The 23409-nt window shown below is 39.5% G+C and overlaps 1 protein-coding gene across 2 annotated transcripts; it reads right to left on the reverse strand.

The window, feature by feature from the left end:
* Window positions 1-2372: 2372 nt before the first annotated feature.
* On the reverse strand, window positions 2373-22401 carry LOC121149006 (inactive Rho GTPase-activating protein 11B-like). Of its 2 annotated transcripts, XM_040969410.1 has the most exons (12): window positions 22273-22401; window positions 19313-19383; window positions 15575-15671; window positions 14240-14493; window positions 13474-13637; window positions 13173-13316; window positions 10721-10795; window positions 10086-10253; window positions 6893-7022; window positions 6259-6367; window positions 5318-5456; window positions 2373-4751 (listed from the first exon to the last, which is right to left on the reverse strand). In XM_040969410.1, the coding sequence occupies exons 1-12, from the start codon at window positions 22399-22401 to the stop codon at window positions 3184-3186; spliced, it is 3048 nt and encodes a 1015-aa protein (XP_040825344.1). In that variant the 3' UTR covers window positions 2373-3183. The 2 variants fall into 2 exon arrangements, with proteins under 2 accessions (XP_040825344.1, XP_040825345.1); XM_040969411.1 differs by lacking the exons at window positions 2373-4751; window positions 5318-5456; window positions 6259-6367; ... (1 more) ...; window positions 10086-10253; window positions 10721-10795 and having other exon boundaries at window positions 13192-13310; window positions 13508-13637.
* Window positions 22402-23409: the final 1008 nt, after the last annotated feature.

Below are 23409 nucleotides of genomic sequence, written 5' to 3' on the forward strand. Positions count from 1 at the left end.
CAAGATTCAAAATACATATGGGCTCTAAGCTCAATGACTGCTGTAGTTTTTCCATATTGATGCATATTGCTTTTAGGTTTCTTTTTTAGATTTATTTTCATTGGGAAGGTAGATTTACAGAGCAGGACAGAAAACTTCCATCTGCTGGTTCACTCCCCAAGTGGCCATAATGGTCAAAGACGAGCTGATCTGAAGTCAGGAGCCAGGAGCTTGTTCTGGGTTTCCCATGCGGGTGCAGGATTCCAAGGACTTGGGCCATCCTCCACTGCCTTCCCAGGCCACAAGCAGGGAGTTGGATAAGTGGAGCAGCAGGGGAAATCAACCTGTGGCCATATGGCATCCTGGCACTGGCAAGGGGAGGTTAGCTACTTGAGCCATTGTGTCAGGTCCTCTAGCTTTACTTTAGTACTGTTCTTGTGCTTAGAAAAATGAAAATCAATATGCTTTTTTTGTATCAAATAGACTGTCCAAATACACCAAATTGTCTATGCTCTGAAATTTACCATTTCCAGGCCCAGTGTGGTAGCCTAGTGGCTAAAGTCCTCATCTTGTATGTGCTGGGATCCCATATGGGCCCTGCTTCCAATCCAGCTCCCTGCTTGTGGCCTGGGAAGGCAATCTAGGATGGTCCAAGGCCTTGGGACACTGCACCTGTGTGGGAGACCCTGAACAAGCTCCTGGCTTCAGACTGGTTCAAGTCCAGCCAGACGTTGAAGCCACTTGAGGAGTGAATCAGCAGACAGAGGACCCTCCTCTTTTCTGTATATCTGACTTTCCAACAATAATAAATCTTTATAAGAAAAAAAAAAAAAAAGAACTGTATTATTTCCAAAATACCACATGTATCCTGCCCTTCATTATGAAAACCTTATACTAAATTTTTGGTGATGATACAATGCTGTTGAGCAACTGATGTACTTATTGCATGTATTTTGTTGTCCTCAATAATCAAAACATTAGATCTCTATTTAACCACTTGCGAGATAGTGAAAAGAATACTTAAAATGACTGTACAAGTGCAGATATTTCTGATGTTATTTGTTCAAATAGCATGTGGCTTACTTAATAACTTGAAAACTTCTTATCTCTTTGTTATATAAGAAATCAGGAGTAAGCATTTGGCACAGCTGGCAAGTCACTGTTCAGGACATATGCATCCCCAAGAATGCCTTGTTTGATCCCAGGTTCCAATCCAGCTCCCTGTAATGTGTATCCTGAAAGGCAGCAAAACTTTGCTCAAGCACATGGGATCCTGCCACCAGTGTGGGATACCTGGACAGACTTCCAGACTCTGGGTTTTTGCTTGGCCAAAAGGGCAGGGCCCATGGGGAGTCATTCAACACAGGACAAATCTCCTGCCTTTCCTACCTTTTAAATAAAAAGATTGGAAAAAAATTTAAAAGATAGGCCTGGCACAGTAGCCTAGTGGCTAAAGTCCTCACCTTGCACATGCCAGGATCCCACATGGGTGCCGGTTCGTATTACAGCTGCTCCACTTCCCATCCAGCTCCCTGCTTGCCTGGGAAAGCAACAGAGGATGGTCCAAAGCCTTGGGACCCTGCACCCATGTGGGAGACCTGGAGAAAGCTCCTGGTTCCTGGACAACTTAACAGAGCTTAGCTTTGGCTGTTGCTGCCAGTTAAAGAGAGTGAGCAAGTGGACAAAAGTCCTTTCTCTGTCTCTCCTCTCTGTAAATCTGACTTTGCCACAAAAATAAATAAGCCTTTAATAACATTAAGAAAAAAAAAAAGCTAATACAATTAAATCAAGTCTGAAACTGAGTTTCTCTGATTCATTCCAATTATATCCCTCCAAACTACTCATGTTTTCTTCTCCATTACAGCCTTTAGCTAATAAAAATGGGAGTGGCACATGGCTATTTTTTAAAAACTAGACATTTCCTGTTATCGACTCATGCTCCAAGAAAACCATATTTTCGAGCCTCCTACACCTTACAGAATTCTAGTATTTCAATTCAGCATTTCATACTTCCCTCCATGACTATAAAATGACAATGCATTTTTAAAAATCAGAAGCCTAAAAAATTGCTATACTACAGACAACATATACAAATATTTTGTCTCCACTTGCTCTCAGTAAAATCATAAGCATCAACACAGTAAAGCAAGTGTCTGATTGCTCCAGTATTTGCAGCACTGCTGTTCCGCTCCAACACAACATCCAAACATAAACAACCATCAAGCCACAAAACTGTCATCATGGTTGGCTGATTCTGTACATTTATTCCTTCCTCTGATACTGTTTTCTTAAAGATTTGTCATTTCTAGTAACATACATTATAAATGTAGACAGATTTGAGCAACAACTTGGTACAACAAGCGCTTCAGATTTTAACATAGTCTCAGGCCAAGTTTTTTTTTTTCCAGAAAGTTAGCTTTATTGTCTACACTAAATAAATAACACATACACATAAGACAAAACAATCAAAGGTTTTTTATCCCAAGAAAAATATACAGAAGGTGTATCAGCTTTTTCAAATCTAAAGATCAAGCATCCTGAATATTAAGAAATTACCTTTATCAAATACTTTCAAGTTTAATTATCCATATTAAATATTCCAATTCTAGGTTGGATTAAACAGGTACCAACTTATTTGTGCAAATTATGTTTAAAAACCAAATATGGCTTAAAAATCATCAACTGCTTCTGCATCATAGCACAAGCACACTAGTTATTATTCTGCCTTATCCATTTGTTCTTAATTCCAGCGAACAGGCAATCAAAATCAAATAGTAAAATATTCAGATGCTGTTCAAGTAAATCAATAATTTACAAAAATTTTGGTAGACAATAAACACTAATAAAATTCAAGACCTAATATCTTTAGAGCTTTTCTCTTCCCTTTTCATGCTAACCTTTCTCTGCAGAACTTAATTGATGTGGAAGAAACAGGAAACAGACACAATTTGTTCCATTATTCTAATCATACATTGAAAAAATAAAAAATATGTAATCTTCATAAACTAATTCCTTACAAACCCAGACAATACTTTCTTTAAAATGGTAAAGCATAATCACTGCTTTAACAGAACATTATAGTCCAGAGAAAAGCTATTACTTAACATTCATTCCAAGGCACAAATTAACATGTAGATCATCCTGTTATATATAGCATCGATTTCTAATTTTATCTACACTAAAGGCAGGCGTAACATTTTCTAATTACAAGTCTACAGGTTTGCTTGTTGGTAGTAGTTGAGCTTTTCCAATAGGATTTTTGGGGGAACCTTTGTACCAGACCCTTTCTCTTTCTGACGATTTTCTAAGGACCTTGTTATTTGCCCCAGCAGAAAAGCCCATATTTACAACAGACCTTGATGTATCATGATTAGTTACATCGTCCAAGGGAATTTTAATTTGGCCACCAGCCACCACCTGCTGTTTACAAACGCGGGTAGACCCAAGAGGAGGATTCATGGAATCTGGGTGCCTCTTCACTTTTGAGAAAGACTGAGATGTTGATCTCACGCCTGATTTTGAAGTTGTGTCATTTGACAGCTCACATGGTGTAGACTTCTGTTCCTTAGGACCTGATTTGGCACACGAAGCAGAGGAATCTTTTACACAAGAGGGAAGAGCACTATCACAGCTCACGGATTTCACGAGAGGAGAAGCCACATCACTGAGATGACTCGCCAGCTTACGTCTGACAGGTTCTCTGTTATACTCCAGCAAAGAATTAATTCTCCTGACAGACTGACGGACAGGTGTACGCTGAAACTTAAGAGGTGATTTCACTTTTGTTCTAGCTGGTTCATTTAATGAAAGCTTGTTAAACCACTGTATGTGATCGGAAACCCTTCCCGGCTCTGTTACTTGCAAACTTTCAGAAACCGTTTTATTACAGGGTCCTACCAGTGACTGCTGCCTGGCAATTCTCACAGGCTTGGACAAGTCCGTTACATTACATGCACTCTGTTGCAAAGAAGCAGATTTGGCCTCCTCCTCCCTGGGAGCAGTGGGCTTCAGTAAATTCTCTTCAGTCATACTCTCATTCTCCTCCAGCTTTGTATCTAGTTTTTCCTTTGGAGATTGCTGTTTCTTTGTTTGTTCATCACTAGTGCATTCATCCTTGCTTAAATTATCTTCTGCTATATTTGAACAAGTGTCTTTTTCATGTTCTACTTTGATCTGAGTTGCACAACACTTTACTGCTGTCTCTCTACCAAAGTTCTGAGCTTGATGTGCTAAGAGGTCTCTTTCCAAAAAATAACCTTCATCTTTATCAGTGGGATGTTCAAGCTCCTCCTCTGATTCTCTCATAATCAAATCATTAGCTTCCAATAGATTTTCCTGTGGGCCCTGTGGTACATTGGATGTTTCGTTTAATTCTATCTCAGCCACATTAGTTATTGATGACTGCCTGTGATTTATCAGCACATTAAGATTACTTCCAGATTCAGAAAATGCTCTCTGAATTTTAACCAAAGTTTCCGTGGTCAAATTATTATCATCTCCACTAAGAGAGCTTCCTGTTACATCACTATTATGTGAATTACGCAAACTGGAAAGGGTGAGTTCATATGACACAGCAGGTGATTTCTCAACTGTAATATCATGCTCCAAAGAATTTTCCACCTCAGGACTTCCCACTATTGGAGAATCTTCATTTGTATCCATATCTTGAAAACTTGAACTACTGGGCCCTGTCCAAGACATCCGATAACTTGTTCTGTGTAGTCGCTCTGGAGTTAGTAAGTTTTCCTCAGATTTACTGATCTTTTTTGAACCTAAAATAAAAGCAGTTCAGTGCCTTTAGTAATATACATTTGAACTGGTTTTTAAATATATTCCAAACACATAGCAAAAAAATACACTAAGCACTCTAAAGAGTTGTGTTAAAGAATATTTTAAATAAGAATGCATTTACAAATTTATATTTATAAACATTACTCAATTACTGATATGATGCATTGAAATTTAAATATTTTTCACTATTTAAATGCAAATTTGAAAATTCTACACTAGTAAAATATTCACTCAATTTTATCATTAAGAAAAGCAACCTAAAACCAGGGGCTATGTTTGGCATAGATCAGCTACTGCTTAGAGTGTGAGTTGGAGTCCTGACTCCAATTCCAGTTTTTCATTTAAGTGCACACTATGGGCAGCAGCTTATGAAGCCCTTGGATCTCTGTACTAATGTGGATATGTGAATTGGTTCCCAGTTCACAGCATCTAGGGAGTTTGTCACTAGACTGGAAGTTTCTCTGACTCACATAAAATTACTTAGATTTAAAAAGAAACTTAAAACAGAACTTGTAGGAAAAAAATCAACAGTATAATGTAAATGTACCTTTCTTCGGTAATCTTTCATCAATATCTGGGCTAAAAAGCAGACCTGTTTTTACAGATTCAATTTTATTTTTTAAACTTTGTTGATTTGCAAGTCTTCGACCAACAATTTCATATCTGTTGACACCAGAAAATCCATTCTGCACACACACACAAAAATTAATCACTTTGGTTATGAAATAAATCTAGTTAGTACAAAATATTAATGCAGTAAAATTTTTATACTTATCAAAATTAAGTTTATTTAATAGGCACATATAATAACTAAGAAGCAAATATCCTTTATAGCTAACAAAAGTTACAAGCATGACTTGGCTATCACATATTTTATGATTAAAATGATAATCTATTAACTAAAACAATTTTTGGATGACTTTGCTAGGGCCTGCTCATAAACAATGAAAAGAAAAAAAGAAAATCAGAACAAAATCTTACACACATGGAATTTACACTCTAGAGAAGTAGATATAGATGAAAATTAAAAACAATTCAGGTCTTGGAGGTCTAACTTGAGCTATTGTACTACTGCAAAGACGGAAGTGGACATTGTTAGTAGGAACTTATAGCAGTATCCTGCCCCAAAGAACCTAAGAGAGACAAAGGAATTCAAAAAGTAACCAGCAAAGAAACAAAATAGACAAAGAGCAACAATTCATCTCCAGAGATAAATATTGTTGACAGGTCAATTTGAGTAAAATACAGTTGATGTTTGGTTTGAGCAATGTTGTTTTCATGAGTGAGCTTGATGACAGCAGTTTCAATGGAGTATTGGGACAAAGGCCTGATCAGAATTGACTTAAAAAGCGGAGAGAAAGAGGAACTGGAGACACCAACTTAGATATGAGCTTGGTATAAAGAGGAATGGGACAACAGTTAGAGAAAGGAGAATAAACAGGAAGTTCTGCTACTGTAAACATATTAATACAGCAGTAAGACACTTACTACATCTCTGCTATTTTTCCCCAGACTAAATTTCAAACGAAGAGATCTTCGAACCTTTTCTTTCCTACTGATTTTAGGAGAGAAGCAACCTGCTTTTCCTGAATCCACCCTAAAAATAACAGAATTTTAAACATGACAGTTTGAAGCACACAGAGAAATTTTCATAAAATGCAATTAAAAATCCATAACAAGTTATATTGCTAATAATCGAACAAGTAAATTGTTTAAAACTGGTTAAATTTTAGGTACTGTGCAGAAACACATTTTATTTGTTTTAATATATTATCTGTTTATCATAAAAGCTATTCAGTCACTTATAAGCCTAGATCAACTGAATCTACTAGCTTTCTAAATAAACAAGAAATTAAACCACAATGTAGGATTTTAAGCAAAGTGGATTCAATCAAGGAAGCATTTCTGGCTGATAAGGACGTTTTGTTAATAAAACAAAGGACTTTTATTAATTAAGGTAAAAAGGTTCAAGGGCTATAGGAAAGTAGGTAAGACTATTATTTCCATATTGAAAACAAAGGACTTTTAAAAATTATGAGTCAACACAATTCTTGATGAAAGACAATATTTTATGACTACAGAGTATTTATTCAATACAAATAAAATATTCTGAACAAATTACCTGCAAATACTTTTGCCTGCAATCCTTTTACTTCGCCTTAGCACACTGGTATTTTTCAAATGGTTTCCACTGGTGGTTACAGGAGAGAGTGAGCTCTGAGATGACCCTCCTGGGCTTGTGTCAAAATGAACTGTAAAGACAATCGTATCATACTTACTTTCTTACCCAAATGCAAGTTAGTAATAGCAGCAAAGAAATCCTTACTTTCTACCCAAAAGCAAAAACAAAAATGAAAAAATTTCTGGTTAGAAAAATCCAGTTTTCAAATACCCCAAACAGACCATATTCCACAAATATTGATTTCCTAATTTTTAGTTATACATTTTAGTTAGAGGTTAGATGAAGTATCATTCCTTTTTGCTACTTTCAGGACAGTCACACACATACACACATCCCTTCCATCCTTTCTGGTTCATATCCCAGATGCCCCTAATAACCAGGCTAGGCCAGATGAAGCCGGCAGCCTAGAATTCACAGGAGGCATGGATCTAAACACTTAGGCCACATCCACTGCCTCCCAGGTTGCACTGGCAAGAAAATGGATCAAAAACAGAGTAAGTGGGACTCCAACAAGTACTCAAATATGAGATGTGGGCATCCCAAAGGGGAGACTGACCAGTTGCTCATTTAAACAACACTTTCATGTTGAAATTTTGCTTTAAACTCTTAATAACACACGGGAAAGGATGAGAACTGCTGTAAACTAAAGAAAGCTTAGTTTGTCCTACTACTTACTAAACGACTTGGACTCTAAAATGCACGGCAATGATGAATTTAAGTATTACTGTAATGTACACAAACTGTTCAGCACAGTGTCTGGAATACACTTAAGGGTAGTTCAAAAGTTCATGAAAGTGTGAGCCTAGGGGCTGAGAGCTGGTGGGACGCTATGGTGCCCAGGCTGTGGACCTGCACTGTATACTCCAGGTTGGGGGCAGGTCCCACTGATGGCATCTTGTGTTTGCAAGCAACCTATGTTCTCATGTACTGCTGGCCTCAGACCTGAGGTCTCATCTCTGATCAGGGACCAGACCCTGTAGATGTGTGGCCTGGCTTCAACACATGTCACATGTTAGGATACCTCCACTGCTGACTCGTGTACCAAGCAGAGAAACATACCTGTACACATGAAAGATTAGTGTTCCTACTCCTGTGAACCAGCTGAAGACCTCAAATAATCTCTTCATAAGGCAATATAAGTAAAGACTTTGCTTTTGCCACATCAAGCTTGCTACACTTTAAGGCAAATGTTTTTATATTACTATTATTATTATTAGGGGGAATAATTTATTGGAAAAGCAGATGTATAGAGACAAGGAGATACAGAAAGATCGTCTGTCCGCTGGTTCACTCTCCAAATGGCCACAACAGCTGAAGCTGATCCCATACAAAGCCAGCAGCCAGGAGCTTCTTCCAGGTTTCCCACCTGGGCACAGGGTCCCAAAGCTTTGGGTTGTCTTCAAACGCTTTCCCAGGTCACAAGCAGGGAGTTGGAAAAAAAGTGGAGCAGCTGGGAAACGAACCGGTACCTACATGGTATCCTGGCTTGTGCAAGGTGAAGAATTAGTCACTAGGCACTGTACCAGGCCCAGGCAAATGTATTTTTTCCCCCTAACCCTTGATCCTCTCTGGAAGATGCTATTGGTAGGAGAACTCCTTGGTAAGTTCTTCCAATACTACAAGTCATTGATATGTCATAAGAAACTAATTTTAGGAACTAATCATAACTTTATGTATTTTGGCCTCCTCTTCAGGCCCACTTGTAGAGCAAGTACCCAAGTCTTCAGACATGCTGTCTTAAGAGTCATGGCCAACTGGCAGGCCTTAGAATATATACTTACAGAACAAGAATGAGCCTACGCAGTGATTAGTGGAATCTGTCACCTCTACTCTAATGGTAGTCTATTCATTGAAAACCACAGTAAGCTTTAGAACTAGATAGTTTTATAATCTACACAGAGGCAATCCTCCACCACCCAGTATTCTGGAAACAATATCTTTCCTTCTAAAAGAGCACTCCACCTGCGACTTATTTCTTTCCAATTATTCTCATACTAGCTGATACACTTGGCTGTTTCAGAAGCCAGTAACTTCCCAGATGATGTAGGGGACACAGACATGTATTGATTGGAGATTCTCCAGCTCATGAAATGGACCCACTGGACGAGATAGGGAGATTTCAGAACGCAGAAGAGGTAAGCCCTACATTACCAAAAAGCAGGGAGTAGCTACTATAGAAGATATGATGAATCTGTATCCTCCAGCAGCCCCTAAGATTAAGGGTCAGAAATCTCCTGAGGCCTTGTGGAGGGGATGAAAAGGAGCAATTAGGTAGCAAGCTTGGGTCACAATCCAACTTGATCTAAGGTCACATTAATGAGAAATCCAGTATTCACATTACCACAAAATATCATTTTCAGGGCCAACGCTGTGGTATAGTGAGCAAAGCCACCTGAGGTGCCAGTCACCTATGAGTGCCATTCAAGGCTTGGTAGATCCTATTTTCAATCCAGCTCCCTGTTATTGCACCTCACAGGACACCCCGAGTGCTTGGACCTGCAAAAAGGTCCTGGCTTTAGACCAGCCCAGCTCTGGCCACTGCAGCCATCTGGATAGTGAACCAGCAGATGGAAGATTTCTCTGCAACTCTTCCTGTCAAATAAATACATTTCAACACTTACATTATTTTTGGAGGCTCTTGTTGGCCACATTAGGAACTTTTATTAATTTGGAAGAAAACGATTAGGTTGGTAAGAAATTTGGGAAAAAGTACTTCAGTACAACACTTTTAAAAATTACCCTCTTTCCCAAAACTATAACTTCCAATGGCATAACTTCCACTCTGGACTCGGAAATTATTGAACTCAGCAATCTTGGCTCAAGAGTAATTTAGTAATAGCCATAGCTTCAGATCCAAAAATAATTAAAGGAAGATGTAGGCCGTGCAGTCACATTAAATCTGATCATCAGTACTACCCACAAAAGTCCAAAATTCTGAGATGCTTATCCCAACTCTCTAAAGATACACACACACACACACACACTCACTACTGTGTAGTTTTAAAGGGAAGGGCTTAACCAAAAAATTCAGATTCTGGCTCCAAAGAGTGGCATTAATAGGAAAAATTGCTTTGTGCAGAATAGACGCTCATGTTAACACTTATACTCCAACCAAATAAATTCAATTTGTTACCTGACACTGGTGTAGAGCTGCTACTGAAGAGATTACTTGGCAGCAGTTCAAAATTAAAGTTGTGCTTGATGGACTTCCTCTTTTTACTGGAGAAGCCATGAGTAGCATCTACTGGCAATTTACGTTTAGCATTTGGAGTGAGAATCACTGGAGACCCAGATGGCTGGGCTGAAAACAAAATCAAGTCAATTTGCTGCTTCTTCCACAGAGTTGATAAAATACAAAGTTTTATATAATTTCTTCTCACAAAGCTATTACTTAGAGCTAATAAAAAACTGGGGAGATAAAACATTTTGATGATCAAATACATATTATAGAACTAAATTAACAATTCACTTAAAATGAAAATAGAGAAGCAGCAAGATTCTTAAAAACATGGGCAAGAAAATTCTAGTTCAGAAATTAAAGCAAAAACAGATCTAAATATTACTTTTACTTCCAAAATATAAGAAATATGACAAAAGGCTAAGACATTTCTTATCATCATATCCATTTTAATTATCAATATCACAACACAGCACAATATCTCTACCTATGGTGATATTAAATATGATTAAATTTAACTATTAACTAAGACAAGTGTTTTTTATAGACTACTGCTAAAATTTCATTTGAATAGCATAATAAATACTTACTAATTCTTTCTGGTTGAGGTGTAAAAGAGGGTGTTCTGGTGGATCGAAGTTTATTTAGTGCCCCATTAACAAAATCTGAAAATGTAAGACACATTTAATTATTATATAATCAATTATAACTTAATATATACTTATTTCTCAGCAATAATCGACACTGAAATTTGTGGTCTTTCAATATCTAACGTTATATCTGCTTATATATTTTTAGCTATTTAAGGACTTTAAAAATTAATTATCTCAAAATAATAAACAGAAATATATGAAAGGATCTATTTTCTTTTTTTTCCCCATTTATACTCTCTTTTCCTTAAACGAAAACAGACAAAATACAGAGTGAAATGTAATACAAATATGTACAGAGGAGGCAATTAATACTTGTTCAGGGAAGAGATGGGAAAGATCTGAAATGAGGCAGAGGCAACAGAAACAGAGGAAGGATTAAAGGATCACAGTGATCAGTGGGATGCAGCGATGGAAAAAGATGGAGTCACCTTGAGTTCTGATTTGATAACTGGGAAGACAGCTGAAGCCACCAAAGTTAAAAGCAAATAATATAGCGCCCGGCGGCATGGCCTAGTGGCTAAAGACCTCCCCTTTAACGTGCTGGGATCCCATATGGGCACTGGTTCTAATCCCGGCAGCTCCACTTCCCATCCAGCTCCCTGCTTGTAGCCTGGGAAAGCAGTCGAGGACGGCCCAAAGCTTTAGGACCCTGCACCCGTGCCTGGAAGAAGTTCTTGGATCCTGGCTTGGGACCGACATAGCATCGGCTGTTGTGCTCACTTGGGGAGTGAATCATCCAGATGGAAGATCTTTCTCTGTCTCTCCTCCTCTCTGTATATCTGACTTGCCAATAAATAAATAAATAAATAAATAAATAAATAAATAAATAAATAAATAAATATATTTTTTTAAAAAAAGCAAATAATATAAAGATGAGTTAGAGGCCTAAAGGCCCGGAGCCCATTTGTCTGGAATAGAGAAGCTGATCTGAGAGTCATCACATCAGAAACTGGTGTTAAAAAATCTGAAATAGGGCAAAGTGTGAGAAGGTCAAGTATAGAAAAACAACCTAAAAGATAGTTAGAAAAAGAGAAATGTAGGAATCGAGGCAAAATATGTGGCAAAAGAAGTAAGAAAACAAAGACAACATAGCATCACAAAAAAATAAGAAGACAAAAGTACCAATAGTGAAATAGTTAATTAATTAGACTGAGCACTGAATGATACAGGTCTAAAAATTATATGCTAAACTTAGGTATTAGGAAATTATCATGAACTCAGTAAGAACAGTTTCATGCCAAATATGTCCCCTGACTTTTTCTGCCACAACAGAACACAATAGAACACAAAGCCAACACATAGGGAGAATTTCATGGAATAGAAGCAGAGAAGGGAGTGAACAGCTACAAGCCAACAAAACGCCAAGGTGTGAGGGCCAACACCAGAAGCCGAGAAAGAAGGGTTCTCTTCACAGGCTGGTCCCCAGAGACTCAGTGACACTGTGATCTCAGACTGCTAGCCTGCACATGTCTGAGACAATGTTTTTGTTATTAAGCCCTAGGAAAATAAGACAGAAGCCTTAAGGTAAGACCATACAAGGAAGCAACGAAGAAATCCAACAACGTAATAACATAAACCACAGGATTAGAAAAGTAATGGGATGAGCAGACCACTTCTGAGAAAAGAATTTTCCTAAGATAACTAGAAAATGACTATCCTCTACCTTGTTGATCAGAGATGAGAACTTACAATAACAATTCTACCATGATGAAACTTCAGGCATTTTGAATCTTCCTTGTAGTATTTCCTTCATTACTCTGTACTCCTAACTAATCAATGTCATCAACTTGTTCAAACATTTATCTCACACCAACATTACTGCAATAGGTTTCAGACCATTCTAATTCAAATCAGATAATTTTCTCCAGTATTTTTATAACAAGACTAAAATCATAAATCTTCAACAATACCTCACCAACACCCAGGCTACTATTCTAATTGTTTGGTGAGGCATTAAGCTCACCATAACACGATTCTAATCCTTAAGATACTCCTTTACCCAAGCCACACTGACCTTTTTTCCGTTTACCTAGATATAGATAACTTCTCCTCTGTACATTCTTCTTCCCTACTGTCACTTAGAGTAGAATACAGATACTGACCTCTCTGCCCAATTTCCTTAGATTTTATCTATTCTTTAAGAAGTCTAGGTTTGATATCTTAGCCTGCAATCATTACAACCCAGGGAACTTTGCTCCTCTGAACATATTTTATGCTTATACTAAAGATCTGACAGTTGGTATAGATTGTGTTATCATTTTAATTCTTCATATACAGGCCATCCTTCCAATGTGACATTAAAAGGCATAAATCATAGCTTATATTTCTTTATGTCCAAACATATCTTACATAAAAGTGAACTGCTGTACCTCCACGAGGTGTAACTTACCTCCCACACTTTGTCTTCGCTTTCTCTTACATTCACCAGGAGTTAGTTCAGCTTCTTCAACTCCCTCCGCTGAGGGAGTGGCACAGAAAGCATCAATACCCAGCATACCTGGCACCTTTTCCAAAATAAAATCTGGTACTCGTCCTACATGAAAATATTCACAAGACTATCAGTATACTTCATTTACTCTTCCCTAAAATGTTTATATAAACTACCAACTTAACTTTCTAGCAGTTGTTTTTATTGATTTAGGATATCTCTCATTTCAACAAAATTGCTACTTAATGCAACTATTTCTTACCAATATCAGATGCACAATCAATAAGAGTTTGTACTATTGCAGCCTGTAATCGCAGCTTTTTTTCTGTGTTAGCAGACATCTTTTCATGCCCTTCACTTGTCTGAAGAAGATTTGGTGCAAATATTACTGCCAGATTGCTGCTATCCATCTTATTCTCACTGGACCTTACACAGGAAAAAGAAATTTTACTAGATAAAAAGTTAATACATTAGCACATTTTGTTTTAAAGGCTTTCTACTTCTATTAGTAATACTCAAGTCAAAAGCATTACCCTTCAGATACCCAGTGTCTATATGACTGGCTTACACATACGAATCAAAAATACATCACCTCTGTTTACTTAAATATCGCAAAACCATGCTAATCATAGAATTTACAGTACTTTTCCACACAAACTGAACATGTTTAACCAACTCTCAATCCAAAGAAAGCCAGAAATGCTTAAAAAGGCAGCTAGCATGTCCATAGCAAGTGGGCTCAGGCTACAGCAGAGAGAGGGTTTGCATCTAAAAACAAATGACAAATATTTTAAGCATACAGTAGTCAGATAGCATTCTGTGGATAAAGAATCCTAAGAACACCTATCATTGAATGTGGCATTCACAATGGTAGCTCTAAGACAGACAGAAAACAAACTATTTGGCATAGTTTTTAAAATTACATAAGGTAAGGGAATAGGTAATGAAATTTATTATCTACAAGAGTAAATACTTAGCTTATTGAGACATTACACTACCATTTCCCAAGACACTGAATTACCACTTACCTAAGAGAAACCTTCCTGAGAAAGTTAAAGAAGTATCTTAATATGTGAACTGTGTGGTCAGCAATAAGACAGGAGAGCAACAACGTAGCTTGATTCTTCTCCTCTGTTCCTAACTGTTGAGCTTTCAAAAGTGCTAACTGCAAGTCAGCTGGGAGAATGGGCTCTGGCAATTCCCTAAAAAACTGCTTAAGAAGTCCTGCAATATCACAAGGAGGTGCAGAAGAAAGACAATCTTCACCATGATCCAGTTTATTCTGAAATAAATACAACAGTATTGAGCATTGAGGGGTGAGGAAGGGGTTAAGAATCTGTGGCAAGTAAGACTCCTTTATTATAGGCTAATAAACTTTCTCTTATATCAGAGTACCTATGCTCAAAACCAATTCAGACATTAACTTCAACTTTCTGCTGATGAGTCCTTAGTGTTATCAGTGAGGAGAGATGGGCTCTTTCCTCAGCTTAGTATAAAAATAAAAAGCCAGGGCACAAGTGAAAGCCTAACAGAATCTTTATTGAAAGCAAAGCCAACAGAAAGCACTGCCTCATGAAGAAGTAAGGCAGTGGAGTATCTGACTGGATACTGGCTTTAGGTAAATGGCGTAGGATTTTTAAAGCTGTTTTTTCCTTCTCATAGTCACGAACAGAGAGGAGCACGGGGGACCCGAGTGTCTGTGCTGACAGACAGGTGTCTTGAATGAGAGCGGTTTGGGAGGATGGCCTGCAATCTCTTCCTCCGTAGATCTGAACAGAGAAGCAGAAGGGAAACTCCCTTCACCTCAGTTATTTTGGAAACTCCAAGGTCTCGCTTTGCGTGGTCAGCCCATTTAGTAGGTGCAGACAGTGAACTGTGAGATAGGGTTTTTCCAAGGCCCTGGACCCCACTTCACTAGGAGGCACCAGTAATGACTGAAATAACTGGGTGCCTGCCACTACGTGGGAGGCTACAGTAAGCCTCATTCCCAGCTACTGTCTAGCCAATCTTAGCCACTGCAGCCATTTGGAAGTAAATTAGCAGATGTAGATTCATTTGCTCTCTCTCCCTGCCATTTTTAAAAAAAGCTTTCTTCAATAAATTTCTCTTAACACGTTACACATAGCATTTCTGTCTTGTTGAAAAACAATATTATCGAAAAAAATTTCATTTCATATTGTACTTGGTACAAATGAGAACCACGAACCTAAAAGTACTCTAAAATTTTAAAACACTACAAATTTGTACAAATATATAATTTTTCTGAAAAAGATTTTTTTTGCTGCAGGAAAGAGACACATATAAGTTCAGTTCCATCAATAACTCATGTCATAGTCTTAAACATTTGTCATAAATACGCTTACCTTTAGTGCTTTTAGCCGAATAACAGATCCTGATTTTCTAAAGAGTCCCTCTGTATGAATATGCCTTTCTAAAGATGTGCAAGCTTCAACAAGAAAGCTGAAAGATAAATTTTTCAGGGCTAGATATGCATATAATTTAATCCTATTTTCCTGCCAAAACACAAGCAGGCCATCTACTAACTCCCCTTAGAGAAGTCCTGATGGCACAAACCCACATCATACTTGTAATAAAAGGTTTTTAGTTGTCCTTCTTGCTGTTAAATTCCTTAAGGCCCATCTTTTGATTCATGTCAACTTTTAGGTCTCTCTTCCTCCTTACCCCTACCCCATTTCTCTGCCCTCCATCAGCACAGCATTTGTCTCTTACTGCTCTACAGAGAAGTCTCTACTCATCCCTCACCAACAAAGATGCTCAATACCATTACTCCCATGGACACAGCATTCAAGCTCAGCAGGGCCTTTGCTTTGTCCAACTCATGGTTAATTCACTGTTCTCATCTTATCTGAACTATCAGCATTTGAAAAACATGACTATTTCCACAAAGTCAAATCAAAATGGTAGAAGTGAAAAATTATTGCTCGAGAATATGCTCCTTATTAGTGGTTTTGGATCAGGGTAGGTAGGGAAAGCTGTGGGCCATGTAAGACCGTTGGAATCACTAGCCTGGCCCTGCCAAGCTAACTGGAGATGGGACTCAAAAGTCAATAAACCTACAGCAGGCTAGTTTTTAAAGGAATTGTTTTGTGGCTCATGAATGATATAAACATCTAAATGACTCTTGACAGAAAAATGTCTCCTCACCCTGATTTTAGATGAATCACACAGATCCTGACTTCTGAAAGAAACCTTCTGGTATAAATATGCTCATTTCAAAAATACATATTCACTATTCTCTGGTTTTTCTGCCATTTCCCAGATTGTTTCTTCTCAAACTCCTTTCTGGGCGGCACCTCTTCTTACAGAGTTCTTTGAGCTGTTAACAACCCAATGCTCTGTTCAAGATCTTTCATTATTTACTATTTCTCTTTGTGCAGAGGCGATGCTAACCTTTGTATCATTCCAATTCTAGTATATGTACTGTTGAAGGGAGAACTTACTCTCCATGGGTGAAATATTATTGGACATAGAAGGGTTCTTCCCCCTTATGTCAACATTATCCCTCAGAAAAGATACATTCCACTCCCTGGAATCTTTTTATTATCTTGTATTAAGGAGTGCGCATTCAATGTCTATATTTTTGAAAAGTAATATCTGGACCTGGCGTGATGGCTCATTTGGATAGCCTTCCCTTGACCAAGCACTGGAATCCCATATGGGCACCAGTTCGTGTCCTGGCTGCTTCACTTCAGATCCAGCTTCCTGATTGTGGCCTGGGAAAGCAGTGGAGCATAGGTCAAAGCCTCGGGACCTTGCACCTGTGAGGAAGACCTGGAGGAAGCTCTTGGCTCCTGGTTTCAGATTGGCTCAGCTCCAGGAATTGCAGCCATTTGGGAGTGAACCAGCAGATGGAAGATCTTTCTGCTTCTCTTTCTTTCTGTAAATTTGACTTTCCATTAAAAAAATATATTTTTTCCAATAAATATGTATATATATACATATATATGCAGCACTCTCAATTAATGCTGCGTTTACATGCTTTTAGGCAGTCAATAGCTGGTATCATGAAACCAGAATGAATGCTATCTGCGAACGAATGATAGAGCTGTGTCGGTGCACATGGCTGAACGTCAGCTCTGCTGAGAGTAACTGACAAAATATAGACTCTGGGTTTTCTTTATAAAAATAGACCGATAAATTAAAACTTTTTGTCATTATTCCTTGGGATACTATTTGCAATTCTAATTGCTGAAAATCATCACAGGTTTTCACCATGGGAAAATCAAGTCTTTCATTCATCATCCAAAGAGTAAAATGATAAGCAGTTGGTTATAAAACTGAATCTATAGCTAAGACTGAAGGGAGAGAGGGGAGGGGGAACTATCGGCAGCAAAGGATTCAATGCCAATGCATGCTTCTGAATAACAAATCAAGTAAAATGTAAATTATTGGTCTAGAATAGCCAAAATGAACCCTACTTTGAAAACAACATTAGTGAATTAAACGATTTATATATATGTGTTTTAAAACTATTTTCTTAAGACACAAACTTCCCTACTAGTATTTGACAGTCTAAAAGGTCAATTATAGGTAAGTTGCTTAGAGAAGCACAAATGTTATGTAATATGCATTTACAAACACCACAACATCTTAGCATAATATTTAACATTTCTAAGGCAAAACTATCAAAATACTGAATTGCCAATTTAGTATTCCTTAATCTGCAGTGTAGCAAAATGTTGGTATAGAACTAAAAAGTCTGATTTAGTAGATCTAAAGCAAGTTGATTTCTGACACTTATCCATTGCTTGATCTTAAAATTCAATCTTGGAAATGTATGCAAATTCCATGATCTAAAAAAAAATATAGGGCAGACATTTGGTCTAGAGTTAAGACCATCCCTGTCCTTCTTACATGGGAATGTCCTGGTTTGATATCTAGCTCTATTCTCAATTCCTGCTTCCTGATAATGCAGACCCTGGAAAACAACAGATGAAACCTCAAATATCCAAGTCCCTTTCAGCTATAAGGGAGACCTGCCTATTTATGTTCTGGACATTTAGGGAGTGAACCAGTAGATGGAAGCTCTCTCTGCTTTTTAGAAAATAAACTCATAAAATATGTAAAGGCTATTTTTTTTCTATATTAGCTACTTTTTAATACATTTATTTATTTGAAAGGCTACTGCAAGATACAGAGAAATAGAAAGTTCATTTACTGGCCCACTTCCCAGCCACAATAGTCAAGGCTAGGATATTAGCAGAAGCAACTCCATCTGGACTTCCCACATGGGTGGCAGAGGCCCAAGTAGTTTAGCCGTCTTTGCTGCTTTCTCAGGCACATTGACATGAAACTGGATCAGAAGCTGAGTGGCCAGGACTCAAATTGGCACTCCTATATGGGATGCTGGAGTGGCACCTTAATCCACAGCATCCAGATTCTATAGTAAACAATGTTTTTAGTTTTTTTAAAGATTTATTATTTTTTTGAAAGTCAGAGTAATAGAGAAAGGGGCAGAGACAAAGAGATCTTCCATTTGCTGGCCAGGGTTGGGGATAAGCCAGGTTGAAGACAGAAGACAGAAGCCAGGAATTCCATCTGGGTTTCCCATATGACAGCTAGGATTCAACCAGCATTTCAATATGGGATGCTGGTGTCACAAGCAGTGGCTTATCCTCCAGCCAGCTCCTTCTGTTTTAGCTAATGTTAGGAGATGAAATAAGGGGCTGGCATTGTTGAGCAGTGGGTTAAGTTGCACGTCGTTACAAAAGCATCTCATAACAGAACACCAATCTGAGCTTTTGCTGCTCTGCTTTCAATTTTCCTGCTATTGCACCCAGGAAGAAAGTAATAGATGGTCCAACTAGTTAGGCCCTTGTCATGCATGTGGGAGGCCCAGAGAATGTTTCTGACCCCTGGCTCGGCCTGGACCAATCCTGGCTGTTGCAACCATTGGGGGAATGAACCAGAGGACAAAAGATTTCTTTCTGTTTCTCTTTTTCTCTCTGTGGCACTGACATTCAAATAGATAAATCATTAAAAAAAAATGGTAAGTTTTAATCAAATGTGTGTCAACCAACTATTTTTTTTAGCCCACTAATGCCAGATAGAAATGCCTTCTAACTTCAAAGTCACCTTACCTTGGAATGAGTCCATATTCTGGTACAACAGAATGAGGCAATGCATTAAAAGGAACTCCAAATATTTTAGCCTAGAATGAGAAATTCAATCATCATAACAAAACATTAGCATAATATGAATTTTTTTAAATGTCAGAAAATTAAGAACACTAGCAAATAACAAAGATAAGAGAAGTAAACTATGCGTCATCAATTAAAACCAAATAGTTATACACTTGGGCCCCTACCACCCATGTGGCAGACCTGGATGGAGTTCCAGGAGCTAGGTTTGGCCTGCTCTAGGCCTGGCAACTGGAGGACTGAGCTCACTCTCTCCATTCCCTCCTTGTAACTAAAACCTTTCATTAACAATAATAATAATAATAATAATAGAATATAGACTCTTATCTCTGAGCTGGCACTTGATTTTCTTTTTTTAAAAAAAGATTTATTTTATTTTTATTGGAAAGTCAGATATACAGAGAGGAGGACAGAGAGGAAGATCTTCCATCCAGTGGTTCACTCCACAAGTGGCTGCAATGGTTGGAGCTGAACCAATCCGAAGCCAGGAGCCTCTTCTAGGTCTCCCACACAGGTGCAGTGTCCCAAAGCTTTGGGATGTCCTTGACTGCTTTCCCAGGCCACAAGCAGAGAGCTGGATGGTATGTGGGGCTGCCGGGATTAGAACCAGTGCCCATATGGGATCCCGGAGCGTTCAAGGCGAGGACTTTGGCCACTATGCTATTGCGCTGGGCCCCTGGCACTTGATTTTTCTAAAAATTCGTCACAGATTTCTCCATGGCTCTTATACCAGAATGAAAATTTGTACCAAGCCTGTATACATCTGCCTAAACAGAAATTAAGTAGGCACGCTCAGTCTCAGGCATTAGTCTTAGACTCACTTGCTCTGCATGATAAGAGAATTGTATTTAACCTTCTACTTACAACAGAAAAATTAATAATGTTAATGATTCAATACAGCAATACAATTTTACTAAGATTGTTTTAATCATCCAGCTTTATTTAGATGACAACTATATCCCAAGATAAAAAAGGAGAAGGGTTCAATGCTTAAGAAAGCAGGCTTTGTGCGGCCCAGTGGCCCAGGTTTTAACTCCTGGCTCTTCCACGTTCTAGCTGAGTGCCCTGATCAAGCCAACATTCTCAGTCTCTCAGCACTGTCAAACAGATCCCAAGTCACACAGAAATAATTAAATGGAAATGTGAAACAATGTTTGCGAAGCAGCATTCAAAAACTATTTGTTGTGGTTTATGAGTTCAAGGAGAGCTAGTTTTTAAAAAATGTAGGAATAAGCAACGCATTTACTAGAAAAAAATCAATTTTTTTTGATTTCATGCAACCAAACAAGAAGCAAGTCTGTTGCTAAAACTAAAATGTCTATGGCTCAACTTCAGGTTTTCCCCTTATATCACACTTTAAGTAACTGACTTCAAGCAACTTCTATAATCTAATTTCATAAAATAACATACTTTTAGTGCTTTCTGTATTACAAAATCACTTGCAAAGCTATTTAAAGATTCTGAGCTTAAAAAGCAGAAAATCTGATTACGTAACAATCTCCAAAAAGCTAGAGAAATCTTTCTAAAATTGTCTATCCTGTCAGTCCTATTCATGTAACACGAGGATTTTTTGCATTTTATCATGTTTGATTTATTTTTATAGCATGAGTATGGAAAAACATGTAGTTACCTTTATTCATATATGCAGTCACAAATCCTTATGCAGATGTAGATCCTAATCCACAACTGTCACTAGATGACTAAGTGGGACGTGACAGACACCACCAGGATGCCTTCACAATTCAGTCAGGAAGATATCAGTATTCTCCCCTTATACACGAGGAAGCTGAGCAGGAAGCTGCCCAAGTTCACAGTCCCACTTAGGAAAGAACAGGACTCAAACTCAGGTCAGGCTCCAAAGGGGGGCGGGTTATTTTTAAGGGGTGAATAAAAAATAGTATATAAATTCTTTCCTACAAAGAAACCGGAAAGCATCAAAAGAAACCATGGCAAACATGTTGCCATTGATTTGCAAACCATTTCTGCAGAACTTACATGTTATTAAGGGGTACACGAAGAGTCATCAAAAAAATTCACAAAATACATGTTCTATAAAAAGTCTGCTTGAGTTTCAAGATTTTTGCAGTAAAAAAATTCTTTTATTTTCATCTTCCAGGAACTTTATGAAGCACTCTCATACAAATCTTTTGTTTGCTTTTCCATTTACTGATTTGTTAAGAAATTATTGATGATTACAAGTTATGCAAACTAATTCTATGCATTTTGCCTCCACATCCTGGAAAGTATCATATAAAACAGCAACATACATTTAAACTCTATATCAGCAGCTTTCCAATCACCCCAGTCTGTCCATTTTTAGGAAGAGCTTTGTCTTAAAACGCTGAACTAGAGTAACAGCAGGCTATTTTTGCTTTTTTGCATATTGGTGAGTCTAGAGCTATCATCCATCGGGAGCCAGTTTTGACTACTGTCACTGCTCTCCTACAAGTTCATTCAGAAAACGCCCTTTGTTCCTCTAGAAAACTTACTCCAAACCAATGCTGAAGTACTTCTCTCTCCTCACACACTACCGTTTCAAAATACTATCCGTTGGGCAATTCCTGGATACGTGTTTAACCGTCACAACTGGGAGATGCTCCTGCTGCAATTCACCGGCCATTCCCACCTCCTCTCTACTCCGACACCTCAACAGCGCCAAGGTTGAAAATCCTGCAACTGTGTGTCCCCAAAAACACCCTGACCAAGAACCAGGCATGTCATCCTGTATCAACCGCTGATCACCTGGGCTGAATTAGACACATCTAACTTTACAGTCTTTTTGATCCACACAGGGTGAACATGTCAGCAGGCCCAGGTTAAGCCAGCGATGGCAGACAGGTGTTTTTTTTTTTTTTTTTTTTCAGCAACAAAAACCCACCACCGCTTTCCCAGGAACTCACCCCAGTTTCCGGGGCTGCCGCGTCCTGTCTCCTGCGATCGCACGGCCCCCGGCCGCCCTTGACCTTGATGCCATAGGCGGACCGGAGCTGCTGCAGCAAGGCCAGCCTCACCAGCCTGGGATCCCACATCCCGGACGCGTCGTCCACACTGCGGGGCCGGCTCCGGCTCCCGACCCTCGCTCGCCACCACCAAGTCTTCCAACTTGTAAACGCTCTCAGGCTTGCGCTCCGCTCGGCCGCCTCCCGGCCCCTTCCACCGCTTCTCGCCGACCCCCTCTCTCTCCACGTACTCAGACCCTCAGCTCCACCTGCACCGGCCTTCCTTCCTTCACCCGATCCTCTCAGTTGCCTACACAGACCTCCCTCGCCTTCGCCCTGATCCTTTACGGATCCTAGCACCCACGCCTGCTCCCCGCGTCGCACCACTTCCGCCTTCTTCCAATGGTTCCCTTTTCCCACCAAACCTCACTCCGCCCGCTCCGGCTCTGAAGCGACAGCCTTCTCTTCGTCCTTCCAGCCCCGGCACGCCCCAGCCGGGGGATCGTCCCCTCAGTATCCCCCCCTCAGCCCAGTCGCCGGACCAGCCGGCTGCCCGGGCGCTCGTTTCCAGTCCCGGTCCCCGCCCGGGCTGGTGGCCGCCGTCACCCCGTCTCACAGGCCCATCGGCCCGCTCACGGCGCCCCTCACGCCGCTCCTGGTGCGATCACTGAACCCCAGCAGTCCTCCCCATGCCTGCAGGCCGCACGTTCTCGAACCGGGGCCGGAGCCAGCGCAGCCCTGGTCGCCGCAGCCCCGGGAGAGACTTAAACGGCAGCGCCAAACAGCGCTCCGCCAGCTGATTGGTCCGCTCCTCTTTTCAAAATCAGGACCTCGGTGCGGGTGACCAGGAACCTGCCTGTTCTCAGGAGGTGGGAGCAACAGGCAACCGCTTCTGGGGGTATGACGGACACACCTGAAAAACCTGAAAAAAACACACGGATTTCACTGACTCATTCGTAGCCACAATAAAGTGTATTCGAATACACGGCTACTTGACTTGGCGCCCTAGGCGATCGGTTCGGGGAAATGTAACTGACACCTCATCCTCCTTCCACCCCGCCCGCGAACCTTGCGGAGGTTGAAGGTCCCCTGTGGCAG

The sequence above is a fragment of the Ochotona curzoniae genome, unplaced genomic scaffold (assembly GCF_017591425.1).
Source record: "Ochotona curzoniae isolate NIBS_2020 unplaced genomic scaffold, NIBS_Ocur_1.0 scaffold_4701, whole genome shotgun sequence".
NCBI classification, from domain to species: Eukaryota; Metazoa; Chordata; class Mammalia; order Lagomorpha; family Ochotonidae; genus Ochotona; species Ochotona curzoniae.